This window comes from Dasypus novemcinctus, chromosome 10 (assembly GCF_030445035.2).
Source record: "Dasypus novemcinctus isolate mDasNov1 chromosome 10, mDasNov1.1.hap2, whole genome shotgun sequence".
Taxonomy (NCBI): domain Eukaryota; kingdom Metazoa; phylum Chordata; class Mammalia; order Cingulata; family Dasypodidae; genus Dasypus; species Dasypus novemcinctus.
Genome location: NC_080682.1, coordinates 15,521,621 through 15,549,282, shown reverse-complemented (window position 1 = coordinate 15,549,282; position 27,662 = coordinate 15,521,621). Strand labels below are relative to the sequence as shown.

At 36.2% G+C, this 27,662-nt stretch overlaps 1 protein-coding gene across 1 annotated transcript; it reads right to left on the bottom strand.

The window, feature by feature from the left end:
* LOC101414236 (membrane-spanning 4-domains subfamily A member 4A-like) lies at window positions 1–26,469 on the bottom strand. Its single transcript, XM_004477945.5, has 7 exons — window positions 26,252–26,469; window positions 17,491–17,650; window positions 16,261–16,389; window positions 6,737–6,793; window positions 4,329–4,478; window positions 2,496–2,597; window positions 1–642 (listed from the first exon to the last, which is right to left on the bottom strand). Exons 2-7 carry the CDS (start codon window positions 17,629–17,631, stop codon window positions 517–519), a joined length of 705 nt encoding a protein of 234 aa, XP_004478002.1. The 5' UTR covers window positions 17,632–17,650; window positions 26,252–26,469; the 3' UTR covers window positions 1–516.
* Window positions 26,470–27,662: the final 1,193 nt, after the last annotated feature.

Sequence of the window (27,662 nt, the reverse complement as noted above, 5' to 3'; positions counted from 1 at the left end):
TAGACAAGAAGATTTTTATTGTATGGTAAAATATTAGCATATAATGTCAGTAGGCTAATGATGGACTATGCAGAAAGTTCTGTTGCCATAATTGATTTTACATATGGTAAAATACATTCAATTTATAATATATGATGTAATAAAATAAATGTTAAAGATCAAACGAGGAAGAAAATAAGAAAATAAAGATAAAAGAAAAGAAAAAAGGGAAAAAAAGAAAATATAAGTGGGGTCCTCATTTCAATAATATCTTTTACGCTTCCGCTGACAAATCTTATTTGCCAACTTGATGCCCTTACAGAAAGTCCTGAGAATAGATGGAAAACTTTCAAGTGCTGTTGCCTCATTAAATGCCATGATTTATTTATTTAACTTCTGCTATTCTGATAAAAAGAGAGTAAAATGAATTATTGAGTTCTTGGGGAATATGAAAATGCAATTAAAAATTTTTATAAAATATAACTTCTAAAAAAATCAAAGCTGGATTCTGGTACTTTTCCAAGGAAGGTTCTTGCATTATTTTAAGGATAGATTTTCTGGAACATTTTTTGCTTCATTTGTCAGAGGCATCAAGCCTTCTCCAACTAATGCAGAAGATGCTGTTTCTGCCATATGAGGATTTGATGGCAGGATGAGCACAACCTATGAAATCAATCAGAACACCATAGTTAGTCACCCACATATCATCTTCCCTACCCTTGAACCCTCCCTACACAATGTCATCAGTGTCAGAATCTACTACTTCTTTCCTTAATCTGGTCCCCAGATCAGTCTAATTGGGTTCTCAGGCTTCCTTTAGATCAGACTAGATCTAGGACAAGCTTTTAGTGAGGATTGGTGACACAGGATGCTAATGGTTGCTCTTGAGCAGGTGGATCACTCTTATGTCCAGTGACTGACTTATAAGATGGGTGAGCCATTGTGTTAAGGTAAATATGGAGCTCATCATTCAAACCAGGCTGCTCATCCTGAATGATGACAGCCTACACAAACCATAATTGGCTGGCAACAAACTTTACTAAAACTACACTGGCCCAGAATGGCAAGAATCCTCAAGAAGCTATGGAAAATGTTGGTCTTCTTTCCACAAATTCAGTGTGAAAGTTGGAGGTGGAGAGATCGGGAAGAGATAGAGACTTAGGCATCACATCCCCAAAGTCACTGCACTTCTCCTGAATTCAAACCAGGAGATTACTAGGAGTAATAGCCCCCAGCTGTGTAACTACTCTAGGAACAGAATGGAACACACACCTAAATGGTATGATGAGAAGCTTACTGAGGAGTTTGCCCTCATGCCCAAATGCTTCACTCAATGAATATAAAATTACAAAATAATTGGGAATTTCTGAGAAAATCTCACTTCTAGGATATTATAATATAAAAATCCACTAATAGAGTTAAGGTGCTTTCACCCATCACTATTCTGTAGAAAAAGGTTGTGAGGTTGCAGGGGTATGTGGTACACCATGAGAGCTCTGAAAGAAAGGGAAAAGACACAAGTGAATGGAGACCAGCACCAGGAAAACAGTTTCACCAAATAATTATTATTCTATGATTTGGCTGGGGTTCTTGTCTGACACTGTGCCTCTGAGCAACTGGAGTTAGTGCTGGGGTTTAATATTTCCAGTCCCTCACCCTGGAATCCTCACACCTTGGAAGATACCCTGCCCTACTCTTCCTAGAGCCTTTTGGTCTCCTCTAAGCTTCCATTTCCCAGTCTCCTTTCTGCTTAGTAACCAGGATGATCTGCTGCAGGACCCAGGGCAAAAGAAAGAACACATATGCACAATCAGGTATAGAAGTTTGAAACCCTGTTATTTCCCCCATAGTCCAGGGAAGGTGGCTATCATAGGACAATGAGCAAAATGGCTTTCTTTGGGGGTCTCCTTATTTTGAAGAATTCTCTGCTCTGTACTCAGAGAGGAAGCTTTTTGAGGGAATAAGAGTGGGTAAAAAATAGCTTTACTTTAGCCATTGTTGAATGTATAATTTTAAAATGTCCCTCAATAACTTATATATACCCTTGATTAATCCCCTTCCCTGGGTATGAGGAGGATTTGTGAATATGATGGGATAATCTTCCCCATGATTAATTTGGCAACCAGTTGAGTTTGATTTATCAAAAGGATCTTCAAGCTTGGTGGACCTGACCTAATCAAGAGAGCCTATTAAAAGAGCTTCAAAGCAGCAGTGATAGTCCTCTCCTGCTGGATTCAAAGAAGAAGCCACAAGTTCCACAGCTGAAAAGAAATGAATTCTGCCATGTGGGTATGGAAGAGAGTCATAATCCTCAAATGAGACCATTACCTCAGGCAACACCTTGCTTCCAGCCTTTTAAAACCTTAGAAGAGGACCCATCTAAGCTGAGCCCAGAGTCCTAACCATGGAAACCAAGAAAAAATAATGTGCCTGTTTAAACCTCTAAGTGTGTGGGGATTTATTCCACAGCAATTGAAAACTAATACAGACATTGTTGTGGGAAGCTCTCTACTTACCCTGCCAGAGTTACAACAGCATACTTTGCATCCAAAGGCAGAAAGGGACACAGCAATGCAGAATTCCAGCACAGTTAAAATGAGCACGATACAATCCATACCCTAGGACCACATCCATAACAAAGGAGAGTGAGGGATGGAGATAAGAAATTCCAGACCTTGATCACAGATTACAGTGCCAAATGAGAAAAAGTATTGGCCAGAGACCAGGAAAACCAGCTCCTAACTGCTGTCACACTTTTGGCCAGTTCTTAGCTTGCTCAGTATCACTTATCCTTCCCTTTCCTCACTGATAAAAGAATTATGTTTCTTCCCTGTCTATCACTTTCCGTGCTATTGTGACCACAGGATTTGATGACACTTTAAAAGGGGATAAAGTGTCATTAAAATAATTGTCATTTAGTCCTCTCAAACACCAGAACTTCCATATAGTTGACACTATAATATGATCTCATATCTAGTAACTGTAGCCAGAATAAAGGTCTCCAAGAAAGGTCTAAAACCTAACCCCAAAACCTGTGAACATGCTTATTAGGTTACATGGCAATGGAAAGGTAAGGTTGCAGATGGAATTTAGGTGGCTAATCAACTGATCTTGAGATGGGAGATTATTTTGGGCTATCCAGGTGGGTTCAATTTAATTGCAAACATCCTTATAAATGTGGAAGCAGAAGAAGAAGAGGCAAAGTCAGAGAGATTTGAAGATGCTGCACTGCTTTCTTTGAAGGTAGGGGAAGGGGCCACAAACCAAGAAATGCAGGCAGCCTCTGGAATCTCAGAAAGGTGAGGAATTAGATTCTCCCCTGCTATAGAAGAACACAGGCTGGCCAACACCTTGAAGTTAAGCCATTGAAACCCATTTAGGACTTTTGACCTAAGAACCTTAAGGTAATAACTGTGTGTTGTTTCAGCCACCACATTTATGGTAATTTGTTACAGCAGCAATTGGAAACTAATGCAGTAATGAACACCAAGTGAGTCTGTCTTTAATCCGTCTCCCAGGAGAACTGGCTTTAGCCAAAACACACGGTTTGACTTGATGGACCTTGGTCAGTGTTCTTATTCTTAATAATATTATTCTGAGAAGAAACCACATATTCTCTGGTTTAGGAATACTATCCTTTTCTCTCCATTCACAAGGGATAGTCCCTCTGCTCTGGAAGAACCCATAGAACAAAGATTCTCAAATGCAAGTGATATTTTAAGAATATTTGCATTTATTGTTTCTTCATTTGTTTACCCATCCTTTCAGTAAATAATTATTCAGTAACTTCTCTGTTTCAGACATTGTTGTATGCACTAAAGACTGAGTAACAAACAAGGCAGACAACTTCCCCTCAAGGATTTTAACATCTAGTAGGGTAGATGTTAAACCTAGGGGATGGCAAACATTTTCTGTGATTGGCTAGATAATAAATATTTTAAGTTTTGCAGGTCATATGGTCTCTATTGCAACTCTTCAGTTCTGTTATATCATGAAAGCCATAGACAATATGGAAAAAATGGGTCTGGCTGTTTCAATAAAACTTTATTTACAAAAACTAATACTTGGCTGGATTTCCAACAAAAAGTAGCAAAAATACATAATATACTAGTTTGAGTTACATGAAAGTACTGTTTGTCTAAGTCAAGTATGACTGATCATTGGCAATTTCATTTTAACCAAAATTGAGGTATAGACTTGCCTCCTAAAGATCACCCTATTTCTCAATCATGTCCAAATTCCCAAAATGATCCAGCAATTGGGGAAAGCTGAATTAAGCTTTTGCCAGAGCCAGGACTCCCCCGTGACATGCTTCCACCACAGTATCCCATGAAAAATAAAGTACTCACCATTAAAATGGATGTGACAAAGTCACAATTTCCCTTATAGGCACAGTGATAGTGAAAGAATGAAAAAGTAGTAATGCTGATTACATTCAGTATGATCCCTGTTGCAGCAAAGACAGAGCTGACTATATTCACACCCAGGCTACCTTGGACCTGCAAAGGAATGAAAATCAATGAAACAGTCTGATGACATCCTCATGTATGCCTCCTTCAATCACTTCACACGCACTGCATCTTTCCCAACTACAGCTTTTTGATATTGTTTATGAATTCCAAAAATAGATATTGGATTATGTTTGTGAACTGTTCTTTTCCTCTGGACATATTAGATTATATTGGATTCAGAGGATTCACTTTTAGTTGATTAAATAATGAGTAAGGCTTTGATAGGACATTGAGCCCCCACCCCCTTGTTGGGTGGAGACTCACAGAGAAACCACACCACAAAAAAAGGACGTTGGAGTTTTGAGCTGGAGCCTGGGAAGTAAGCACACTGAGAAGCAGAGCAGATGAGTCTGGAGAGAAACAAGCCCTGGGAAGAGAGGAACCCAGAAAACCTGAACCCTTACAGACATCGGCAGCTATCTTGCTCCAACGCATGGGAGTAGACTTTGGTGAGAGAAGTAACTTACATTTGAAGGCATGGTAACTAACTTTCTATTCCAAATAAATACCCTTCATAAAAGCCAGCAGATTTCTGGTATTTTGCATCAGCACCCCTTTGGCTGACTAATACACCAACACAGTCCATCTTCTTTCTATCTTTATTATTGCAATAGCCTTCTGACTTATTTCTTTCCTTACAGCCATTTCAACTCTAATCACTTGCCAATATGCAAATATTATTTTGTTATTCTCAAGGTTAAATCCCTTAGATGATTCCCCTGGACACATGAGATAAACTGCAATCTCCTTAGCAGGATGTACAATGCCCTTTACACTTTAGCTGGACAAACCTGACTTCCAGTCTCCTATCATGCCCTGCTTCAGATACCTGACCCTTCATCATTCTCGAAATGCTCTTCACCTCTCATGCCTCTAGACCTTTCATGGATTATGAGGAGAGAGTGTATTCTCATATGCGAAGGTATGGAGTCCTTTTATAAGAACTCAAATGCTTGGGAAAGAGTAAGAGGTATAGTGTGTTTGTAGCATTCAGTACATTTTATTGGGTATAGCTAGAGAAATACTTAGGAAGGCAAGCTGAGGTCAGAATCAGAGAAGCCATATTGATAATGTGCCATATTTGATATTTATCTTTTGAGAAAGGAAAACTCAATATGTTCTTTAAGCAGGAAAAAAGAAACATTTGATGAGATTTGGGTTTTTGCCTTTTATTGATTTTTTGAAAGACTGATAAACATGGAAGGTATTTTAAATTTGCTGCTTCTCCTTTCATAGCTTATCGTGAATTGCCTTTTATTACAAACTTAATCAAGATCCTTTTTGGATACAGTTGAAACATTTTTGGATACATTTTAACCAATCAGTTGCCATTGTCATGTGCTGGATCTTAAGCTGCAGGGAGGGAGTTTTTTTAATTGATTACACCTGACATTTCTTCTAAGGAATTCTTTGTATCTTCATAAAAATTTCCCAGTGATTAATTTGTCAAAATATTCAACCCCATGTCAGTAATTCTATCATCAGTCATTTGGTTGATTAACAATTTTGTTTTGGGGTACTAGGGGCTGGGGCTTGAACCCAGGACCTTACATGTGAGAAGCCTGTACTTAACCACTGAGCTACACTGGCTTCCCTGAGTTGGTTTTTTCATTTGTTTTGCTTGTTGTTTGCCTTTGTTTTTTTCAGGAGGCACTGAGAACTGAACCTGGGATCTCCCGTGTGGAAGGTGGGTGCTCAACTGCTTAAGCCACATCTACTCCCAACAATTTTTGAAAGAACAATCTAACCAGCTAAAACTCCCAGTCCCTCCTGATTTAAAAAAAAAAAAATTTACACAAACAAAATATTTTTCTACCCAGGTGGAAAGAATGCATATTTGATTAACCCTTCCTTTTTTGGTACCAAAAAACAAAGGATCAGAAGACATCAAAATAGTTGCAATATGGAGGCATGTTCAGGACTTGGGAATTGTCCTAAATGACATTTCAATGACAGATACAGGCAGTATATATCTTGTCATAATTTACAAAATTGTGTGGGAGATTGTGAAAACTACATTGTAAACTATAAACCACTCTTAGTGGCAATGCTCCAAAATGTGTTCATCAATAATAATGAATGTACCACACTAATGAAGGATGTTGTTAATATGGGAAAGTGTGGGAGGGGTAGGGAGTGGAGTATACGGGAACCCTCTTTATTTTTTATGTAATATTTATGTAATCTAAATAACTTTAAAAAAATAAAAAAGTATATTAAAAATAAACAAAGGAAATATTACTCACCAATCCTTTGGCAGTTTTATTTCCTGCTGCAATTGTCAAGGAACCTGAAACAATAAACTAGTAACAAGAGGAAAAACTAAAGGTAAACTTTTAAACAAATATTTGAAGTGATAATTCACCAAATCCTACGTCTAAATTAGATTAAAGTGTCAAACAGAGCAATTATCCTAGAAGAAGCACAAATGATTTTAAATTTGGATCCCCCTCCCCCAGAATAATAGAGAAATTCTACCGGATGGATTCATGTGAAAATTTATCAAGCCTTTCAAAAAAATTAGCTAATTGCTATGACATATAAACTGTCCCAAAGCACCAAAATATAAAAAATCTTCCAAATTCCTAATATGAAGTAACCCCTATATAGTGGTTTGAGGCTGTATGCATCACAGATAAACATGTTCTAAAATTTATTTCATTCTGTGGGTGTGAACCCATAAGTACGACTTTTTGATAAGGCTACTTCAGTTAAGGGGAAGCCCTGCCCAATTGTGATGGGTTTTAATCCTATTATTGTAGTCCTTTATAAGCAGGGTGAAATTCATTCAAAGACAGAGAGAAAGCCACAGGAAGCAAGAAGATGAAATCAATGCAACTTGGAAGAAAATGGAGAGGCCAGAAGAGGCCATCATGTGCATTTGCCATGACAAATCAAGGACTAAGAATTGTTGACAGTCTGCCCAGAATGCCACAATCTTCAGGGAGAAATCATCACCTTGATGAAGACTTGATTTGGAATTTCTTAGCCTCAAAACCATAGCTCCTGCCATAACCCACTGAATGTACTGGAAGGTATAAACTATAATGTAAACTATAGTCCATGCTGTGCAGCAGTACTCCTAAATGTATTCACCAAATGCAATGAATGTGTAACAATGATGAACAAGATTGTTGATGTGGGAGGAGTGGTGGTATGGGGTGTGGGGTATATGGGAACCTTTTATATTTTTTAATGTAATATTTTTTGTGATCTAGGTATCTTCAAAAAATACAATAAAATTTTTTTAAATACCATAGCTAATAAATTTCTATTGTTTAAGTAAACCCATTTCATGGTATTAACTTGGGCAGCCTAGGAAATTAAAACAAATGCTGGTGTCAGGACATAGGGATGCTATTACTGCAAACACACACACAAAACAAACAAACAAACATGGAAATAGCTCTGGAATTTAATGGGTAGAGGCTGGAAGAACTGTGAGGTACTTGATAGAAAAGTTCTAGATTGCTGTGAAGATACTGTTTGTAGAAATATGGATCCTAAAGGTACTTTGGATGAGGTCTTAGGATGTGTTATTGGAAACTGGAGGAAAAGTGACCCTTATTTTAAAGTGGCAGAGAAATCTGATGCTGGATGGAAGGTAGAATTTGAAAGTAATGAGCTTGAATATTTAGCTAAGGAGATTTCCATGCTAAGGGTAAAGATTGCAGCCTGGTTTCTTCTTGCATCTTACAGTAAAATTGAGAAGACAGTTATAAACTGAGAACTGAACTCCTGGGCACAAAGAAAGCCAGGACTGATGGTATAGTTATCCAGGAAGGATCTGTGGAAACTCACTGTCTTGATGGTACAGACCCCTGTGAACTATGTGCAAAACCAACAAGTTTTCTTGCAATTTGTCTGAATGGAATCACTAGCAGCCTGGACAAAAATGGACAGAGATGGTACAAATTGAAGGGAAAATCATTTCAAGGGAAGAACCGTGGAAGCTGAGGCCTGGACTGAAGACATCTTCCTGGGTCAAGAAAGTGGACCCACCCATAAGTGTGGAAAGTATGGGTCTGCCCTGGTGCTTAAAGAAGATGAGGCTTCTGCCCCATTGTTCAGGAATAGCACTGCCAACCCTGTGCTCAGAGAGGGTGGAGCATGTACCTCAGCAATTGCAGAGAGTCTGGCTACCACTCCAGTGCTCTGAGAGTAAGGAGCCTGTGCATCAGTACTCACAAAGCATATGGGCACCATTTGGCTGGATCCTTCACCCCAGTTTTCAGAGAGAACACATAGCCACTGAGAAAGCTCTTAAAAGAGGTAGGGTTGCTGCTTCATCAGGTCTAGAAGATAAAACATCATTCCATAGATGACTCTCAGTCCTTGAAATCTAATGGAGGATGCCCTGCTTTGTTTCAGAATTGATTGGAACACATGAATCTTTTTTCCTTCCAATTTCTCCCTATGGGAATGAAAATTTTTATCCTATGTTGCATCTCCATTGTACACCTGAAGAAGGTAACTTGTTCTCTAGGTTTCACAGGTCCACAGATGGAGGGGAATTGTGTCCAGGACAGTCCACACCTCTCCCCTTTCCCTCCCTGTTCTCTGTGTCTATTTGCTGTGTCTTCTTTGCCCACTTCTGTTGTTGTCAGCAGCACGGGAATCTGTGTTTCTTTTTATTGCGTCATCTTGTGTCAGCTCTCCGTTTGTGCAGTACCATTCCTGGGCAGGTTGCCCTTTCTTTTGTGCTGGGCGGCTCTCCTTACGGGGCGCACTCCTTGCGCGTGGGGCTCCCCTACACAGGATACACCCCTGCGTGGCAGGGCGCTCCTTGCATGCATCAGCACTGCGCATGGGCCAGTTCCACACGGATCATGGGCCAGTTCCACACGGATCAAGGAGGCCCGGGGTTTGAACCGCGGACCTATCATGTGGTAGACGGATGCCCTAACCACTGGGCCAAGTCCACCGCCTTGGGGAGGTTTTTGATAACTGTTTCTATCTTTTTACCCAGGGTTGGTTTGTTGAGGTCTTCTGTTTCTTCTAGGGTCAGTGTAGGGTTTGTATGTTTCTATAAAATTGTTCATCTACTCTACACTGTCTAGTTTTTTGACATACAGTCATTCGTAGTATCTTCTTATGATCTTTCTTTTTCCTGAGAAGTCAGTGGTGATGTCCTCCCTCTCATTTCTGTTTTTCCCTTTCAAATGCAAAGATTTTTTTAAATTTTAAAATAATTTATTGAAGTATATCATCCATACATGAAAATATATAAATAATAAGTGTATAGTAAGAATTGTACACTTACAGAACAAACGTGCATAACATCATACAGGGCTCCCATACATCACCCCACCACAAGTACCTGGCATTGTCGTGAAACATTTGTAACAAGTTATGAAAGAGTATCATCAAAGTTTTACTAATAAGTATAGTCCACACCTTATATTTGGTGTATTTTCCCCAACCCACCCTATTATTTTTGTTGTTGTTGTTCATAAACCATACAATTTATGTAAAGTTTACAATCAAAGGCATTTGGGGTTTTTGTTGTTGTTGTTTTACTTTCTTTTTTTGTAATAAAGAAAATGCACTAATATTTATTGAAATGATGAATGTGCAACTAGGAAATTATTTTTTATTTTATTTATTTGCATTGTCAGTTTAGTGAAGGGTTTGTCAATTTTGTTGATCTTCTTGAAGAACCAAATTTTGGTTTTGTTCATTTGCTCTTTTTATTTTTTGGTTCTCAATTTCATCTCTTTCTGCTATAATCTTTAATGTTTCTTTTCTTCAGCTTGGTTTTGGATTAGTTTGCTCTTATTTTTCTAGTTCCTCCAGGTGTGCAGTTAGGTCATTGATTTGGGCTCTTCTTTTTTAATGTAAGCATTGAAGGCTATAAATTTCCCCCTCGGCACTGCCTTTGCTGTATCCCATAGGTTTTAATATGTTGTGTTCTTTTATTCATTCATCTCAAGATATTTGCTGATTTTTCTTGCAATTTCTTCTTTGAACCACTAATTATTTAAGAGAGTGTTGTTTGATCTCTATGTATTTTTTAATTTTCCCCTTTTACATCTTTTATTGATTTGTAGCTTCGTTCCATTATTATCAGAGAAAGCGCTTTGTATAATTTCATATTTTTTAATTGATTGAGACCTGTCTTGTGATCTAACATATGATCTATCCTGTAGAAGGATCCATGAGCACTTGAGAAGAATGTGTATACTGCTTTTTGGGGTGTAATACTCTATAAATGTCTGTTAGGTCTAGCTCATTTATCATATTATTCAAGCTCTCAGTTTCCTTATTTCACCTCTGTTTAGATATTCTATCCAATACTGAGAGTGGTTTATTGAAGTTTCCAACTATTATTGTAGAGACATCTATTTCTCCCTTCATTTTTGCCAGTGTGTGCCTCATGTATCTTGGAACACTAGATTAGGTACATAAATGTTTAGTATGTTATTTTTTCTCGATGAATTGCCCCCTTTATACTATGAAAGGATCTCCATTATAACAGTTTTGCATTTAAAATCTATTTTTTCCTATTTAGTATTACTACTCCAGAACTTTTGTGGTTACAATTTACATGTAATATCTTTTTCCGACCTTTCACTTTCAACCTGGTTATACCCTTATATCTGAGGATAATCTCTTATAGACAGCATATAAATGGCTCATCTTTTTTATCCATTCCGTTAGACCATGTTTTGATTGGGAATTAAAATCCATCAACATTCAATGTTATACTATAAGGGCATTAGTTACTTCATCCATTTTATCCCATTGCTTTCTATTGTAATATCTTATTATTGTCTGTCTTTTTACCCTTTAATTTACCTTACTAATAATCTTCATTTCTACACTTTTCTCCAAGTCTCTAACCCTCATTTATTTCCTTTTAGGTTGTAGCACTCCCTTTAGTATCTCTTATAAAGCACAGGACTCTTGGCTGGCAGTTTTCTCTTTCAGTGCCTTAAATGCATCATACCACTTTCTTCTCACCTCCACAGTTTCTGATGAAAGATCAGCACTTAGTCTTATTGAGCTTCCCTTGTATGTGACTCTTTGTTTTTCCCTTGCTGCTTTTAGAATCCTCTCTTTATCTCTGGTATTTGTCATTCTAAATGTAGGTGTTTTGGAAAGTTCTATTTGGATGCATTCTGTTTGTGATGCATTGTCCTGCTTAAATATTGATTTATTTCTCATAAGCTTTAGGAAATTTTCATTCATCCTTTTCATCATTATTTCTGCTTCTTTTCTGTTCTCTTTTCCTTCTGGAACAGGTATAACACATATGTTTGTGTGTTTCATGCTATCATTTAATTCTGTGAGGCCTGTTCAATTTTTTACATCTTTTTTTCTGTCTGTTCCCCTGTCTTTTCAAGTTCAGATGTTCTGTCCTCAATTTCACTTATTCTTTATTCTGCCATTTCAAATCTGTTGTTATATGCCTCTAATGTATTTTTATTCATACCAATGCATTTTTCATTCCCATAAGCTCTGTTAATTTTCCTTGCAGGCCTTCGAATTGTTCTTCATGCTCACTCAGTGTCTTCTTAATATCCTTTATCTCTTTAGCTATATTTATGTTCAACTCCTTGAATTGATTCAGGAGATTTGTGTGGTTATCATGATTAGTTGCCTTAAATCCTGTGTATTGTCAGGATTTTTGGTTTGTTCCTTTGGCTGGGCCATCCCTTCCTGTTTCTTAGTATAGCTTGTAATTTTTTGCTGATGTCTGGGCATCCAATTATGTTGATGAATTTACTGACAGTCAATTTCTCTTTCTTGCCTAGTGGTTTTGTTTCATGGCTCTTCTTTGATTTTTGGTTCAACTTATTCTAAGTCTTTAAAATTGCCCAGCTTAAATTATCAAAATAGAGCTAGGGACCCACTAATAGTGTGTAGGTCAGAGCTAAGGGTCTGGACATGACAAGACTCCAAAAGGCATTTTTTACTCCTGCTGTTTCCCAGATGTCACTGGATGATGCCCTTCAGCATATCTTTCCACAGATGTGTCTCTTTGAATCTCTAGTTCCCTGTGATTCTGGGCTGAACAGAACTGAAAGTCAAAGCAGGCACTACTGGCCAAACTCATTAAAGACAAACCACTCTCCACTCTCCACTGTGCCCTCCTTCTTCCCTGGGAGGAGGATGATTATTCCCCTCTCACTTGGCCAGAGTGAGCCATGGGTTTTACCCAGGCTGTTCATTTTGAGGATGGTGGATCGGTGTCATTCTCAGCCATAGGGTCTAGTAACTCACAGTTTTCATTTTGGCTTCTTCGTTTCTCTGTCCCTTGCCATCCTGGACAATGTGCAACACTCTCCTGGTCTGCAGATCCCCAAAGCAGCTCCCTCAGACATCTTTTTGCCATTCCTCCATTGTTTTTGTAAGAAAACTGAGCACCGTGTACCTATTCTGATCCATCTCTCCAGAAAACCTAATCTAATGCTTTTGGGATATTGTAGATGGAATGAATGTATTTTGCAAATAGAAAGACCATGTCTACTGGGGTCAAGAAAGTGAAGTGTGGTGGTTTGAAGTGATATACCACAGAGAAACATGTTCATAAATTTATTCCATCCCTGTGGGTGTGATCACATTGTAAATAGGACCTTTTTTGCTTCAGTAAAGATGTCACCCAGCCCAATTATGATGACTCTTAATCTAATTACAGTGGAATGAAATTCAGACTGAGAGAGAAAGCCACAAGGAAGAAGCTGAAATCAGCAAAACTTGGAAGAGAATAGAGAGGCTAGGAGACGATGCCATGTACATTACCATGTGACAAACTAATGACCAAGAATCACTGGCAACCACCCCAGAACACCACAGTCTTTGGGGAGAAAACATCACATCAACACCTTTATTTGACCTTTCTTTTAGCCTCAACACTATAAACAGATTGATTCCCATTGTTTAAGTCAATCCATCTCGTGGTATTTACTTCAGCAGCCTAGGAAACTTAAAATGGAACCAAAATTATAAGATATTAAAACACCTTATAATGGTACCAAAAATGAACAAGGTATTATAAAAAAACAAAAAACAAAAAACTGAAAGTTAATGTCTTTTTAACACATCATTAATGTTGTAAGTAAAATAAGAGCAAATAATTTTTTACCAATTTCTTATTAGATAATGATTAAAATATACTAATTCATTTGACTCTAACAATTGGGTAGTTATTTTCTTTTTGGCTATTATGGCTAGAATCAAGTGAATTGAACTCTTTGCCCTAGATTATTTGCCTCTTCTAGTTTCTGGGCTTGCTTTGCAACTTTGATTTTTTTTTAAAAAATTACATTACAATACCAAAAAAAGATTGATCTAGTGAAAGAGCTTGATAAATTTCCTCAACAAATTTCTAACACCAAGAAATATTGATGACTTGTGTAAATTAAATCACCTTAAAAATAGCAGAGAAAATCCGCCATCAAATGAAATGAATTATGAACAAGTGGGATATTTCTTCAAGTGTACAGATTTTTTAAAATATTATAATAGTATAGTTTATAAAATTAATAGATTTAAGGAGAAAATTCACATGCTAATTGCTATATGTGCTGGCAAGACATTTAATAGAATTCAATATTATTATTGGCTTAAAAGATTGTTAATAAAATATGAAGTGTTGGGTTTTCCACAATACGATAGAACATCTGACTCAGTCCAAAATCTTTATCATGTTTAATTGGGAACCACTAGAACATCTCATTAAAGGAAAAATCAAGACAGGGATGTCCACTATTATGCAATACTGTTCATTAGTATATTAATCAATACAATTATATAAGAAAAAATGGACACAAATATTTAAAATTAATGTTACAAACAAATTATATATACATTTATATATAAATATTAATATAAATAATCAGAACATTTGGTAAGGCAGATAGGAACAGCATTATATACAGAAATTATCTATATATATTCTAAATGTGTGTGTTTGAAAAAAGGATTAAATAAAAGGAACTTATTTATCATAGCAAAAATTTATAATGTATCTCAGAGTAAATACTTAATGAGGAATGCAAAAAATATATGTCAATAAAATCTTAAAATGTTCCAAAAGTACACAAAAGAAAACTTTAACAAATAGACTAACATGAGGATAATTTAATGGGATTTTTGCAAAGGACATATAACTCTACTGGAGACTAAAGGGGCCAAAATGAAAGGAAAATTTTGACTGGTTCCCAATCTTTGCAATTGTATTTTACTAAGAATGAAAATAGAGGCACTTCACAGGTGAGGTTTACAAATAAGTTTGAAGGGGAAATTGAAGGTAAGCAGCACCAATATTCCATCAATTAAGCAAAATGTTTATCAAGCGGTGTACCTACAATGGTCTGAGTAATATTTTAATTCAGAAACCCAGCCCCTGCTGTCCTTGGTAACCTATAGAACATGTGTAGAAGACACAAACTATGTAAGCTGGTTTCCAACATGGCTTGAAAAAGAAATGAGAATGAAAACAGAAAACTAGTTGGTTGGATAGATGCAATTCTGGAACAAGACTGACCTTAGTTTGAACCCTGATTCTTTTACTAAATAGTCATGTGGCCTTGGAAAGTTATTTAACCAAGGTCCCAATTTCTTCACTAAAAGAAGATAATGTTAAGTCCTACCTCAGAAGATAGTGAAAATTGTTTGAAATGGAGCTGTGCTTATAAGGGACTTAGCAGAGTGCCCACATCATAGTAGGACTTTAATAAAAAGTTTTTATTGGCCTTAGTAGTATGAGATATATAAAGCATTGTGCAACTTCTCAGAAGTGTGGCAACATTTGCTATATTTCAAATCTTACACATCTGCTGAAATTGGTGAGGAGGAGCTTAAAGCCAACTCCATAATAAAAATAAAACTCTAAATTATCTCATTCTCAACTTTGTAGAAGTAAAAAAAAAAAAAGAAATTCCAGAATAATTGAATTGGTTCACTGATTCTAATGTAAATCTTGTTTATATATTTATTTTTCTCTTGTCAGTAAATGAAGCATGACATTTTATTCTCATTTATACTGTCAATTTGTGGACAACTTTTCTGCATGTTTTGTTTTTCTTAATGTTCTTAAATTTAAATTTTAATCTTTAATTTTAGTTAGAGTTGTTATTAAAGTTAGGAAACAAAATACATCTAATAGCAGTTCCATCTGCTAAACTAACCATTGGTATGATTTGATAATTGATGGGCCAGACACAATAAATTACCTGCCAGCTACTTCCTCTCTTCTTCCTTACTATCAAAACAATCATTTTGTTTAGTGTCCTATGAGCTCCAAGGGACAAACCGTCCCAGCCACAGGGGTGAAACCTGGTTAGTCCAAGCCAACAATGACCAAGCTCATTTTCATTGCCCATAGTTGGTTTGGGAATATGCATGTGAACCATTTATGGAATAATGCAATATTTCAAGAAGCCTGTTAAGATCTGCCAGGGGTCCTTGATAGGTCCTTGCACCAATGAATTATCAAATTCTCTAAAAGACTTGCCAACGGGGCTTCTTATTGTGAAATAATTAATGATTTCAATGTTCAAGCCGTTCTGGATTGGGTTGTTGGTTATGTGCTGTTGTAAAACATCTTAACTGATATATATAAAATTTTAATTCGCCTAGCTTTCTGTGAGTTTTATATTGTTAAGCCCACTCTTAATATGGGAAAACTGAGTCAATGAGAGGTTATGTCTATATTTCTCAGGTTATAGAAGGACAAGGTAGAGTTGGGATACGATTTCAAAACTCAGGCTATTAACAACAATGCTATGTTGTCTTCAATTATTTCAAAAAGCATTCTACTCACCATTATTGAGCCCCATATTGTGTAACACGTGTACGTGGAAAAAGGGTGCCTTCCATAATATAGGACTGAGACACTAATCGCTATTATTCCCAAGCTGAGGTTCATCAGGGCAATCAGGATCTGAACTGTCTGGAAATGAGGAAGAAAGGGAAAACTGACTCCCTGCCACAGATATGGTGCTCAACCCCCCATTTCCAACCACTAAGTTACTAGCCTCCTTCCTTCTCAATCTTTTTAAATAGTCAAATGTCTTTATTGATATTCTCAAGTCATTTTTGTTTCATACAAAAAACTATGGCTACAGTAACTTACCAAAATTATCTCTTGTGATAACTATCATTGCCCCACTAATTTCAAATAATTTCAAGGGTGTGCCAAGATTTGCCCTGAGTCGCTTTACTGATGCACCTGCTGCTACCCCTTCTACACATGTCGTTCTCCTTTGTGACATGCTCAAACAAGGGAGAACCAGGAGTTAGGAAGCAATTCTTCTCATAAGGAAAAATGGCCTGAAGGAAGGTGGCTATATTTGGAAGAAAGAGAGAAGAGCAAATATGACATTTCTTTAAGTTCTGGGACTGAGACCAGAAGTGTGAGATCAGGGGTCAAAAAAAAAAATCGGGGAGTTTCAGTACAATGACCCCATGACATTAAAATTTCAAAGTGTCCACAATGACTTTGTCCAGTGGTTTGAAGCTTGGGTTAGATATAAACCTTTATGTTCACCATGCTTCCACCCATTTTTCTTTACACTCTCTATCCCTTTTAGGCAAACCCACCTAAGAATGCAAAGGAGAAATACACAGGGGACCGAATAGTTTACATCCTCTGAGGAGTAGAAACATTTAAGAAAATGCCCCAGGAAGTGATAGCAACAATATATAGCCACCAGTTATCAGGAAGAACTGTGAAGGGAAAACCAGCTAGCACACATATGGCTTTGTCTTTGCTGCTTTTCTAGGCTGAAGTTACAAGTAGTTATCAAGGATGACCCACAACCCTAGGATAGATCTAAGATCACTGTATTTTAAATACAACTAAATAGAAGCATGACATAATAGCATATTGTGCCATTTTTAAGTGATAGTGCCTGAACTTCAAATACTGATATCCCCAGGATTGGCTGATGTGTTATGATGTGTTTATGTGATGGTGAGACAGAGTAAGTGGCATTAGGTCTGACAGTTGTGAGTTTACATCATCGCTGGTCTTCTCTCAGCGAAGACTTACCCCAAGAGCCTTGGGTTCCCCTTTCAAGAACTTCTCTGCCATCTGTTTCCACAAAAATGAGTGTACTGCAGCAGGCTGCCCCAGCTGGGACAGACCAGGGCCAGCTTCTTGTGTGGTCTGTTCCATTCTCTCCAAAGACATCCTGGCAATAGAAAAGATGCTACCAAAAAGAAAAAGAAAAAAAAAGCAATTTAGGATGAAGTCCTAGAAATGACAGAAGGGCACTTTGAGGCAGTCTTCCTTAAAATTCCCTTCTCATATTGTAGCAGCTGTTAGAACATCTTCACATGAATTCCATATGACAGCCTGAGAAGTGAAACAAGTAATACCTTAAGTGCGGAGAGGCAGTCAGAGAAAGAAATGCCATGGAACATAAAGACGTTAGAAAGTCTTGAAGAGACAGTTGCCATTGAGGTGAATATGGTAGATCCCTCAAGTTAGGACCATGTCTTCAAATTCATATCTCAAATCTGCACTCAGACTTGATCTATATCCTTCTCATTACATATTCCCTTGATCAGAGTACTTTCCCCTTTGAAAGATAATATTTATAATAATTAATAACCTACAAAAAATCTCTTGAGTTCCAATTTATTGCCTAGTATTTTATAGTCCCTCTTTTCTAATCAGTGCAGAGTTGCATTTTCAGAGCTCAAAACCTTCCCCAGGCCCATCTTTACTAAATAGTATTTATGTAACCTTGGAATTTGCCCTATAAACTCTGGACTTTGAGGGTAGAACTTATGGTTCTAAGTCATAAACCTGGCAGCAAGCAATTAAATCTCTTGTCCTATTAAATGATAGCACAACATTGTGAATGGAAAGGTCTTTAAATCCTGACTTGCCAAAGCATAGCAAATACACATAAAATTATTTTTCTGAGACTCAACTTGCAAAATTTATACTTTTACACCTCTTTCTCAATTCAATATAACAACTCCAGTCAAGTTATATGGAGATAAGTTTAAGCTACATAAATATTTTTTATTTGATTACATATTCAAACATTGTGTGGTTCACTCTCACACATTTTGAACCATGAAACTTGCTATGATTGTACAAGTCACAATTGATTCTGATGGCATTTATGCTTCACTGGAGCCCCATAAAAGTCTCAAGTTTGTAGATGTGTGCCCTATTATTGGTAGCATAATAGGCAAGAGTGTTGTTGTAGTATAAATCTGCTATGGACTGGAAAAGAATTCAGATTTCTCTGTAAAGGATTCCTAATCTAAATCTTCAGTAAACCAGGACACTGTATTATAAGTTAACTAAAAAGAAAACTGATGGAAATTTTATCAGTGGAAAGAAAAGAGGCAACTTCAGAGATAGAAAAAGTTTAATGTAAAAATTAAGAACAATTTCATTTAGAAATAAAATAGTTAAAATGTTAAACTTTTAATAACATATACAAAGTTTTAAAAAACTGTAAAATGAACTGTATATATGGCAAATCATAGTTATAAGTAAAATGAAATGTTAAAAAAGAAGGAAGAAATATAAGGAATAATTCATAAGGAATAAATCATGTGAATGAGACTGAATAGTTAAGATCAGGACTTAAATATGAAACTATAACCAAGAAGTTATACTTTCTTTTTCTCTTCTAGAAAATTTCATGAAACAATATGAAGAAAGGGAATTAAAATTCCATTGTGCTGTAAAACTAGGAAACAACTATAATCCCCTCAAAGTAGGTGAAATGGCTGTCAAAGACAATGAAAATTGAATGAGGATAAGTTTTGCAGAAAATGTAGAAGAAGTATCAAAGAAACAGGATGCCTTAGCCACAGATTTCAGGGTGTACTTATCAAAGCTAAAAGACTCCTTGGGGTGTAAAACAAAATTTATTGTTTATTATCTTAGGAATGGAATGCATTAGTTGAAAGCTGTAGCTTCTCTGGACAAGTATAATTCAGAGAAGCATCAAAGGCATCTGTAGCAAGCAATCTGTCCCTGAGTGGCTTATATTGGAGTATATAAAGAAAGATGCAAGCATCCTCCATGTAAGCCTCCAAGAAGTCTCACAGGTAAGGAGTAAGTAAATTTCTCAACATAGTCAAAGATGACCAATTGCACATTTTTTTATAAACATTACCATGCAATAGGCTTATGCTTCAGATCTTAGAGCCATCAAACACAGAATATGATAAATATGAATGAAATATTCAAAGACAGAAAATAGTTATAAAAATGAAAATATAAAGCAGTGTGTAGAAAGTGGCATAACCAAATTTCAAAATAGGCTCAAACAAATTACAAATATGAAAAAAAAAGTTGACATAAAAATATGATCAATGTGTTAAAATCAAGGAAAAGTTGAAATAAATATTAAGAAACGTTGAAGATAAATTCAAAGTAATCATCCAGAATGCCATTTAGAGAGATAAGAAAACGGTAATATTGAAAGAGAGATTAAAATTAGAAGGAAAGAATTAAAAGGTTTAACATATGTATAATTAAAGTATAGAAAGATGAAGCTAAATGAAGAGTAGGCAATACTGACCAGATTTGAAGAGATAATAAACTACATATTTTCCTGTACTGATGGAATATATAAAACTCATATATACAGGAAATATACACCACCCAGTGTATATTTGAAACTCTATATTCAAAATATTGTAGTGGATGTATAAAATTGCAAAGACTAGAAATTATCTTAAATGTAGAAAAAAGCAAAGTCAGATCGTGTGCAAAGAAATGGCAATTAGACTGATGAAAACAATAGAAGCCAGTAGGAAGCAGAAAAATATATTACGAAGGCTGAGAAAAAATAACTATAAACCTAGAATTTTTATGCAGCAAAACTGTGTTTCAAGATAAAGGGTCAAATAAAGACTTTTTCAGGAATTACACTAGGAACTAATACCTGAACAGGTAATTAAGAAAATAATTCCATTTAAAATAGCAGAATAAAATGAAGAATAAAATAAACTGAAAAGAATTGCAAGACTTGTATAGTAAAAGCAACATTGCTGAAAGAAATAACAGGAGAGATCTAAATAAATGGAAAGACATTCCATTATCATGGAATGAAAGACTTAATTTTGTTAAGATGACAATGATATGTTACAATTTTATCTAGATTCATTACAGTCCTCTCAAATTCCCAGCTGCCTCATCCCACAAATTTTCAAGCTCATACTGAAAACACGTGGAAATGCAAGAGACCCAGAATAGTCCAAATAATGTTGAAAAAGAACAACAAAGTTGGAGGACTCACCGTTTCCAATTTCAAACCATACTACAAAGCTATTGATCAAAAGAGTGTGCTATTGGCATAATAATAGACATATATAAGCATTAAATAGAATTGAGAGACCCGAAATAAATCCTTCCATGTATGATCAACTGATTTTCAACAAGGTGCCAATAGAATTAAGTGGAAAAGAATAGTCTTTTCAACAAATGGTGCTGTAACAACTGGATGATCACATGCACAGAATAAAGTTGGATCCTTTCTCACACCAAAAAAAAAAAAAAAAAATTAATTGAAAATGAATTGTAGACCTAAATGTAAAACAGAACAAAACAAAGGAGTAAATTTTTATGATGTTGAATTAGGCAATGGTTTCTTAAATATGATTCTAAAAGCAACTAAAGGAAAAACAGATAAATTGTAATTCATCAAAACTAAAAATGTTCCTATTTCAAAAGACACCATCAAGAAAGTGCAAAGATAACTCAGAGAATTGGGGAATGTATTTGCAAATCATATATCTGATATGGTATTCATATGCATAATACATAAAGAACTCTTAAAATTGAACTATTTTAAAAAGAAAAATCTATTAAATGGACAAAGAATGTGAATAGATATTTCATCAAGAAAATACACAAATGGTGAATAAGTACATGAAAAGATGCTCAATATGATTTGTCCTTAAGGAAATGCAAATCAAAACCACGTGAAATTCACTAGCATGATAAAAATAAAAAAGACAGGCAATAACAAGTATTAGTTAAAATAAAGAAAAATAGGAACCCTCCAACATTGTTGATGGAGTTTTAAATTGGTGCACTCATTTTGGAAAACAATTTGGCAGTCCCTCAAAGTGAAAAAAAACAGATTTACCATAAGACCTAGCAATTCCACTCCTACCTATACACCCAAGAGATATCAAAACATTTCTACAGAAAATATTGTATAAGAATACACATAGCAGTTCAATTTACAGTAGCTCAAAAGTAGAAGCATCCCAAATGTCCATCAGTGGATGAATGGATAAAGACATTATGGTGCTTGCATGGAATATTATCAAGAGATGAAAAAGAATGAAGATCTGATACAGGCTACAACTAAATGATCTCAAAAACATTATGCTAAGAGTGAAAGTTGCCAGTCACAGCAGATCACATATTATACAATTCCATTTATATGAAACGTCAAGAATAGACAAATCTATAGAGTCAGAAAGATTAGCAGTTACCAGGGGCTAAAGGAGAAAAGAAATGGAGAATGACTGCTTATGGATTTTTTGGGGGGTGATGAAAATATTCTAAAATAGGATAGTAGTGCTAGTTGAACAACTCTTAGTATACTAAAAAGCATTAAATTGTACACTGTAAAAGGTGAATTGTGTGATGTATAAATTATATTTTAATAAAGCTGTTATCTTATAAAAAATTATATGGTAGAAAGAAACCCGTGTTTTGGTGAAGATCTATTTATATATTAAGGGAATTTAAAGCATCACAACTGAAAAATCTCTTAGAATTGATAATACCTCAGAAAACTACCTGAATACACGATAAATGTACAAAAAAATATTTTTTTCCATTTACCAAACTCCTGCAGTGGATCATGTCAAGCAATGGGCCTCAGGAAATATATCACCTGGATTTAAATTGTAGCTCTGTGCTTTTTTCTCACATTACTTAATCTCCTTGCTTTCTGTGTTTCTGTAACTCTATAATGTGGATAATATTAGCAACTACCTATTTAAGAACTTAGTGAGATAATATATGCAAAACATTTATAAAAGTTAATTATATAATAAATATTAAATTGTTACTACTATTATATACCCATTTTTTGGATTGATGCATGAAACATAAAATCCCTCTAACATTTCAAGTCACTCAGGGACAGTTAGAGAGGGAATTTATTCCTCACATCCCTCCATCCTGACCTGTCTGATATATAATTAGTAAGAGCATAATACAATGTAAACTATAATCCATGCGGTGAAGCAGTGCTCCGAAATGTATTCACCAAATGCAATGAATGTTCCACGATGATGAAAGAGGTTGATGTGGGAGGAGTGGGGTGAGGTGTAGGGTATATGGGAACCTCTTATTTTTTTTAAAGTAATATTTTTTTTGATATATGTATTTTTAAAAAAACCAGCAATTAAATTTTTAAAAATTAAAAAAAAATTGCAGACCAGAACATACACTGGCAAGGTGTTGGTAACTGCCTGCACTAGAATGAATAATAGTGTTGGCAGCACCCTACAAAGGATAAATGTTTTAGAATTGTAACTTGAGAACTCCTTCAATTATTACCAGCTTTCTATGGTTTTCTTTGTGCATCTGGTATATATGTTTTGGAGTATTTTTGCCAACTAAAACAAAATCATTTGTCAAATCTGTAAATTCTTTCAATACACAAGGAGTTCATCCACATCTTTCAGTAGTGCCTTCTGATCTCTGTGAGTAGTAAGAATGTAATTTTTATTCTGCTCTGCAGTCAAAAAAATTTATTTCCCTCATCATAGATGGTAAGGATTCCAACTACTTTTTATAAATACCACTACAGCTTTAAAAAAAAAAAAAAAAAGAAAAGAAAAGAAAAGAGCATGATATTCATTGTGCCATGTAGTCAGTGGTTGAATCTTCATCTCTTTTGCAGTTTCTTTCAAGGTTTGTTTTTGAAAGATTACACTTGGCCCCCGAGTCCTGCTCTCATGGAATAAGTTAGACCCAAGACTGTCAAAGGCGGCCAGGAGGCCCTTTTTTCCCGTTTGCATTTTTTGTTCTGATAAATAACCAGGCTGTGATATAAATTACATATTATATGCTATTGAGTAGATGTATTTAGACTGATCTGTACACTTGAATATCAAAAAAGATCCAAGTTTGTTGTGATGGGATAGAACAAAATGAGAAACCTTCAATTTTGCCTTAAATTTAATCCATAATCTCTAATCCAGCTTCAACTGAGAGAACTGCTCCCTAGTGAGGTTAATTTTAAGCCCTTATAACAAATCTAATTTTATCTTCATTTAGTAACTCGTCTCAAAAGGGCAAGGAGTAATTAAAACAGTAGAAGTAGAACATTCAAACATTGCATGACTTAAGCAGAAGATTTCTAGCTTTCTTCAAACTCTCCTGTTCAAAGACAATCATGCGGTACAATAAGTATGTAGAGAAGATGCTTCATATCCCTCCAAGTATTCTCAAATATAGATCTAAAGTTCACAAAAGCCGTAAGAGAGTTATAAGGCACATTAAGTGGAGCTACCTACCATTAATTCAGTTTTCTATGTTAAAAACCTGGGAGTTCACCACGATGCCTCCCCTTACTCACCATCTATGTGCAATCAGTCACGTTATTCTGATTCTTCTCACAATTATCTTTCAATTCTAGACACTTCTTTCACATCCCCAGACCAATCTACCCTCCAGTTTTAGCGGGAGCATTGTCATGGCCTCCTTATGTTCTCCTGTGTCCACTAATGGCCCTGTATATCCAACTCATTCTCCACTTTGTAGCCAGAGCTTCAAACTACAAAGAACAATCATGTCACCCCCTTTTAAAAATCTTTCTATGGCATTCCCCTGCCCTTTAAGGTGGTTGATAAGAGAAACTCTACTACATTAGCCTGCATCCTATTGCTGAATCTTAACCTTTAATCTCTTACTTTTTAAAAAATTTCAAAGCCTCAAATCTATTTGACTTATTTCAGTTCTTCCAAATCAGCAATCTTGTCCCTACATTCGGGTATTTGCACATGCTCAGCCCTTTCTAAGAATGCCCTACCTCTCCCACAATAACCATACAAAAAATCCCACCCTGGCATCTCATCTTGCTAGACACTGACAGTACTACATGGTCTCTGCCTCTTTCACACAACTCCCCACTTACCCCAGTCCCTTTAGGGGGCTTACTCAACCTAAGAGACAGTTTAAGAAATCTGTACTTTCCTCTTACACCATAAAGTCAAAATTGTTGGAAAGGGAACCACAGTAATTCTTTCAGTCCAACCAAGTGTAAGCTTCAGTTTATTCATCTCTAAGGCAAAGAAGCTTCCACATGAACTCTTAGGACCGGGGAAGTAAGGAATGTAGGTCCCATCTTATTGAACACCGGGTGGTTTTTCCTCTATATTTACTGTCTTTCCTATAAGCTTTCAAACTTTCTCAGGACAAAGATACATCAAATTAACTTTTCAAGTGACCCTTAGGGTCTGTCTATATTTCTAGGTGACATAGGTCAGGTTCTGGTCTCCCAGGGCTTGTGCTCTGCCTTTCCGAAGATCTGGGGCCCTGAGCTCCTAGAACTGCCAGATGTTAATGATCTAGGACAAGGAAGTTACCCAAGGAGAACGATTTGTGTTTACTCTCCATTGCTCCATGCTTCCCTATGTTAAATTGCCAAGGAAACTAAACCAGTAGAGAATACTGAGAGACATTTTTCCAGGTTGGCGAAGAGTGTCAACTTCAGTCTTGTCACATTGTCAACATACATCAGACTACTGACACCTGTACAGAAGTGGAGATACTAGAAAATCTCTCCTTCTCCTTCTAATGGCTCCAGTCTCTTTCTGGATCAACACTACCAACAATCTTGCATTTCCTTATTTTTATATCACCATCCCCTCATGGGTCACAATTGCCAAGGTATGATGAGCAGGAGGAGGATTGCCTGAAGGGACTAACTCTCCTTCTTTGACAAACTTATAAAATAGAATACAAGACTGAAAGGAGGGCTGGACCTGGATGGTTTGTTGGAGGATGTGGATGGTGATGTAGAAATGGTGGCTTGTGGCAGAGGAAAGGCATAGACAAGGAATCAAGACTGGATTCTACTCTTAGCTCCATTACTGACTTGTGTGATTCTGGGCAAGTCATACTTTTCCCTGGATTTCATTGACCTCATCAGAAGAAAAAGAATAGGGTGGGCATAATTACCTCCAAGCTTCCTTCTGATCCAAGATGCTAAGAATCTATAAGGTCTCTTTAATTAGTAGACTTTCTCAAAAGAAGCTTCAGTTTAAAGGCTTGGAACTCCAGTGTAAGGTGCCAGATACAATTGGAAAACTAGATTAGATCACAGTTCTCTCTTGGAGACTAGTCTAAAGGCACAAAACTGGGGACCCTGTCTTTTTCCCATACCACAATATCAATTTCTGCTGTGGCAGATTTTTTCTTAAATGTTGAAATATAAAAATAGCATGCCAGAGCCAGAAAATAAAGATCATGGAAGAAGAGATCAAACTCACATAAAACAATTAGTCAAAGTTTATAATACTGCTTTCAGCTTTCTGATAGTCTGGAACAAAAGTAAAACTTCTCAGCATCCAGCTTTAGCCTTTAGGAGCCTCCCTTCACCCTCATCCTCTGTAGCAAAAACCATTCCCAAAACAGACTAAATGTACCTTTAAAGGTTCATTCAGACTTCCCTAACCCAGAATACCAGCTTGTGCCATGGAAAGTGGCTCAGCGTCTCTCATTCAATTCCTAAAGACCCTCAAACTAACCGGTAGGAAAAACCTTCAGCCTAAAACCTAGAAAGGCAAGTCCTTCAACATACCTTGCTTCAAGACTGCAGTGTCTGCTGGATGTCTGATGAGTGCTTGGAGGAGGCTCTGGGCAAATGCCTCATGCCTCTTCTGTTCAGATTTGATCACCTTCCCCCACTCAACACCATACAGAACTTTAAATCTCTCCTAGCAGTTTTTTAACCTCCAAAGGTTGTACAAAGAATTTCTGAGAAACACAAATAGTTCCTTTTTTATGTAGGAAGTGCTAACTGATGTTGCATCCGTAATATGGTGTAGATATCTGTTGTGAAATTTGCTGAACAAGTAGTGGAGGCCTCATACAGCTTTTTAAATAAATATAATAGTGGTTATTACTGAGGAAATGAGTGGACATCAGTGATTGAGCATTTATTGTGGTCAGACTCTGCTCAAAGTCTTTATATGCACAGAATAATTTAGTGGTTTTAGAAACCATTTTAAAAGCCCGTTTTCTCACAATTTCACACATTTTTATATATTCTTCCTTGTCTACCTAGAGAACTATGTTTGATATGTTTATATACAACTCAAATGTCTTATTTGCATGAAATTCAACCAGTGAAGATTCATTTTCAAGTTATATTTTAGGAGTAACCACTTAAATATTAATAGCCATAAAAAGGCAACAAGTTGGTTGCATAGCACCAATTAATCCAACACCTTTCCAAATCAAGGAGGCAGCTGGTATATTTGGAAGGTCTGGGCCTTTAACTAAAACAAACTCATATCAATCATTTATTGCATGGCATTGTTATTGCACTTAACTTATATGGAGGAAAACAAAGTGGTGCTCATTTCTCATTCATAAAACATTGGCTTAATAAATAAAACCTATGGGTCAAACAGTGTACTACATGCTGCAGAAAAAAGGGCAGAAAAAATAGTCACAGTCCCACTGCCAGAGAGTTTATAGGCTACTGGGTAATATAGAGATGTAAACATACTCTTATAATCCAGGACAATCTGTACCCTAAAAGGTAAAGAAGAAGAAGTATTCCCCATATGCTCATAGAAGGATCAGTTAGCCTAAACACAGAGAAGGTTTCCTGGAGAGGGAGGTTTCTAACTTGAGACATGAAGAGAGAGCAGGAGACAGAGTTAGGAGCTCGGGGGTGTTCCAGATGGCCAATAGAGTGAAGAAAAGCCAAGGGGCTAGAAAAATCAAGACGCACTCACGAAACTGAAAGGGCTTCAGAATCCCTGAAGAACAGATCAAGGGCAGAGTGAAAATAGATCATTCAGGGCCATAAGTTACTTCTGGGAATTGTGAAATTTATTCTCTAAGTAATGAGAATTCATAAAAAGTCTTTAAATAAGCGAGTGTTATAAGATGGTGGTGATAAGAGGACAACATTGTGGCCATAATTAACAATATTGAATTCTATATCTGAATATAAATAAAAGGGTAAATATTAGGTTATA